This window comes from Salvelinus namaycush, chromosome 1 (assembly GCF_016432855.1).
Source record: "Salvelinus namaycush isolate Seneca chromosome 1, SaNama_1.0, whole genome shotgun sequence".
NCBI classification, from domain to species: Eukaryota; Metazoa; Chordata; class Actinopteri; order Salmoniformes; family Salmonidae; genus Salvelinus; species Salvelinus namaycush.
Genome location: NC_052307.1, coordinates 52,484,705 through 52,488,506, shown reverse-complemented (window position 1 = coordinate 52,488,506; position 3,802 = coordinate 52,484,705). Strand labels below are relative to the sequence as shown.

At 50.1% G+C, this 3,802-nt stretch overlaps 1 protein-coding gene across 1 annotated transcript in view; it reads left to right on the top strand.

The window, feature by feature from the left end:
• The first annotated feature begins 687 nt into the window (after positions 1-687).
• Positions 688-3,802, top strand: part of LOC120052059 (neuron navigator 2-like) — a 115,902-nt gene continuing 112,787 nt past the window's right edge. The window contains exon 1 of the mRNA XM_038998924.1: positions 688-921. Within this exon, the coding sequence (XP_038854852.1) occupies positions 688-921 (234 nt within the window). The remainder of the gene's footprint in view (positions 922-3,802) is intronic.

The following is a 3,802-nucleotide window of genomic DNA, read 5'->3' as shown; positions in this document are numbered from 1 at the left end:
CGCCGAAGCGAGTGGTCCTCTGTTGCTGTTCTCTCGATTTTTTTCTCATTTTCCTCGTTCCCTTCTTCCTCCTCATTTCCTCGAGGGAGCAAAGGTGTTTGTCCATCTCTCATCCAGAGAAGATAATTACCTCAGCTCACCAGGAAGAGAAACATCCTGGATTCCCTCGACGAATACTCACTGCATCTGGGCAAATGGAACGCTGCCAACTCCTGCATCAGAGTACAGGGAATTCCCGCTAAGAGACTGGGAATATAGGGATTCCTAATAGACCAGAGCAGGGATTACAGCCAGGGAACAGGTGGAATGTTAGGGAGAGAGCTGGACCTGGACTAATGCTCCCACTGTCGGATCGAGACTCAGCAGATCCCTCCTCTTAAAGATAGGATCGTCAGGATTCAGGAAGACCACACGGACACTTCCCAACACATTGACTGTGTCTTATTACCCCACTCTCGTATTCCAGCTGGTAAGACTGTTTGCTTACTGGGAGGACAGCGTCGGCTTAACTGCTTGAGTGTGGTCGGACAGTACTGTGTGTGTGTGCGTGCGTGTGTGTGTGTGTGTGTGTGTGTGTGTGTGTGTGTGTGTGTGTGTGTGTGTGTGTGTGTGTGTGTGTGTGTGTGTGTGTGTGTGTGTGTGTGTGTGTGTGTGTGTGTCTGAAACTATTCGGTACCCCAGAGGAAGATGCCTGCCATTCTGCTGGCCTCTAAGATGAAGTCGGGACTGCCCAAACCCAAGCCGGTGCACAGCGCTCTGCCCATTCCACAGGTGCCCTCGCGCCCCCTCACCCTGCCCCTACCGCTGCCCGTGCCCCTCAAGTCCTCCTACAGACACATTCCCACAGTGGGCCCCCAGGGGGGCTTGGGAGCCCCCAAAACCAAGAGTGCTCCAGCGACAGACGGTGGAATTGACACGCAGGTTAGAGAGAGACACACTGCTTCATCGTTCTCGTCTTCTGTCGCTGTCTCCTCTCCCTTTCTCCCTCTGTCGCCGTCACTCTGTCTTTTCCCTCTTTCTCTTTATCGGTCGATCGCCATCTCTCACTCTCACTCCCTTTATCCACACCTCTTTCTCTCACTCTCTCTGTTCTACACCGGTCTGTGTGTTTTTGCGCTGCTGTTTTTACTGTGTAATAGGAAACATCTGTAGCTGGGTGGTTCTGCATTGATGTGTTACCCCTTCAGGGAAATGATGTGATTCCTTGAATGCATGCTCTTGAAGGGGAGGCTGCCTCCTTGAATGTAAAAGTGTCTTAGCATGCACTCTGCCAGTGTCCAGGCAGGCTAGCAGGCAAACTGACTATCAGGACTAGCAGGGTGGATGTTTTGGTTTGTTTTGCGAGTTATTGGTCTGCTTAGCAACCCTGCAGAAACGCCTCCATGGAGAGAGCGATCGTTTGAATGCCATGTAAGGCTGTGCGGTGGGGGAGTGGGGGGGGGGCGCGTAAGTGTGTGTGTGTGTGTGTTGTGTTGGAGTTTGAGCAAGTGCTTGGCAACGTGTCCGTACCAAAACGTGACTTGGAGCGACTTACAAAAAAAAAAGAACAGAAATATCATCACCATAACAATTTAATAACACACTGTCCACAAGTCATCCCTGTGTTATTACATGTACCTTACTGATAGTGTGGTTCATTAATGTAGCTCATCACGTTTTCCTGTGTGACCCAGTTTCTCTCTCTCTCTCTCTGTGTGTGTGTGCGCGTGCGTGCGTGTGTGTGACGTTGATACGGCAGCAGTCCTCACCATCAACTGGCTAGATTAACCCCTGATCACCCACACTCTGTTGTGACTCTGGGATATGGAGGCGGCATGGTTTAACCCTACAGAGTCTTAGCTCTCTCTCTCTCTCTCTCTCTCTCTCTCTCTCTCTCTCTCTCTCTCTCTCTCTCTCTCTCAGCTCTCTCTCTCTCTCTCTCTCTCTCTCTCTCTCTCTGTCTCTCTCTCTCTCTCTCTCTCTCTCTCGATTCAGACCTGGTGTGCGTGCGTTGTAGTTCTTTCTTTGCTGGAGGGTTGTGTGTTTTAGGAGGCTGGTTCTTTGCCGGGGTGACGTTAGCTCAGTCTAGGAGAGAGAGACAGCCATGCCACTGCTGTGGCTATAGGCCATGGATCACTACACACAGGCTGTGTTTATATTATACATGTGTCTATGTGGGTTCGTCGCGTCTCCAAAAAGCGAGACCTCTCTATCCAGTCCTGTCAGAGGATGCTCTGTGGTGGCCCAATCCCTATGAGACTTGTAGACGTTGCCTCTGTACCAGAATACAGTAGTTAATCTACCCTGGCCAACCATGGTTCCCTTCACTACAGCCTAATTACACAGAATAATTGCCTGGGAACCACCGTGCTTCTCTCACCCTCATCCATTTTTTCTCCCTGTTCCTCTCTCCCCCGTTGTCTTCCTCTCCTCTCCTCTCCTCTCCTCTCCTCTCCTCTCCTCTCCTCTCCTCTCCTCTCCTCTCCTCTCCTCTCCTCTCCTCTCCTCTCCTAGGAGAGCAGAGGCAAGAGAGTTGGGAGGAGAAAATTGATGTTTGGTACAGAGATGACACAGTTCTCCATGGCTGCATGAGGTCTGGCCCTGGCCTCTCTCTGCTCTCTCTATCCTCTCCTGGGTGAATCCTATCACCGTCTCTGGGCAGAAACGAACAGGGTGATAAACTTTTTCTTGCAACTGTATGTTAATCCAGTGTAATGCAATATATATACAAAAGTATGTGAACACCCCTTCAAATGAATTGCTGACAGGTGTATAAAATCGAGCGCACAGCCATGCAATCTCCATAGACAAACGTTGGCAGTAGAATGGCCTTACTGAAGAGCTCAGTGACTTTCAACGTGGCACCGTCATAGGATGCCACCTTTCCAACAAGTCAGTTCAAAACATTTCTGGCCTGCTAGAGCTTCCCCGGTCAACTGGAAGTGCTGTTACTTTGAAGTAGAAACACCTATGAGCAATAACGGCTCAGCCGCGAAGTGGTAGGCCACATGCTCACAGAACAGAACCGCCGAGTGCTGAAGTGCGTAGCACGTAAAACTTGTCTTTCCTCGTTTGCAACACTCACTTCAGAGTTCCAAACTGCCTCTGGAAGCAACGTCAGCACAAGAACTGTTTGTCGGGAACTTCATGAAATGGGTTTCCATGCCCGAGCAGCCACACACAAGTCTAAGATCAACATGCACAATGCCAACCGAAATGGTGTAAAGTTCACCGCCACTGGACTCTAGAGCAGTGGAAACGTGTTCTCTGGAGTGAAGAATCACGCTTCACCATCTGGCAGTCCGACGGACAAATCTAGGTTTGGCGGATGCCAGGAGAACGCTACCTGCCCCAATGCATAGTGCCAACTGTAAAGTTTGGTGGAGGAGGAATAATGGTCTGGGGCTGTTTTTCATGGTTCAGGCTAGGCCCCTTAGTTCCAGGGAAGGGAAATCTTAACGCTACAATGACATTCTAGACGATTCTGTGCTTCCAACTTTGTGGCAACAGTTTGGGGAAGGCCCTTTCCTCTTTCAGCATGACAATGCTCCCGTGCACAAAGCTAGGTCCATACAGAAATAGTTTGTCGAGATCGGTGTGGAAGAACTTAACTGGCCTGCACAAAGCCCTGACCTCAACCCCATCAAACACCTTTTGGATGAATTGGAACGCCAACTGCGAGCCAGGCCTAATCGCCCAACATCAGTGCCCAACCTCACTAATGCTCTTGTGGCTGAATGGAAGAAAGTCCTCGATTTTTGACGAGCAGGTATCCACATACATTTCAAACTAAAACGAATTGTTCCTGTGCCCATGTATCTAG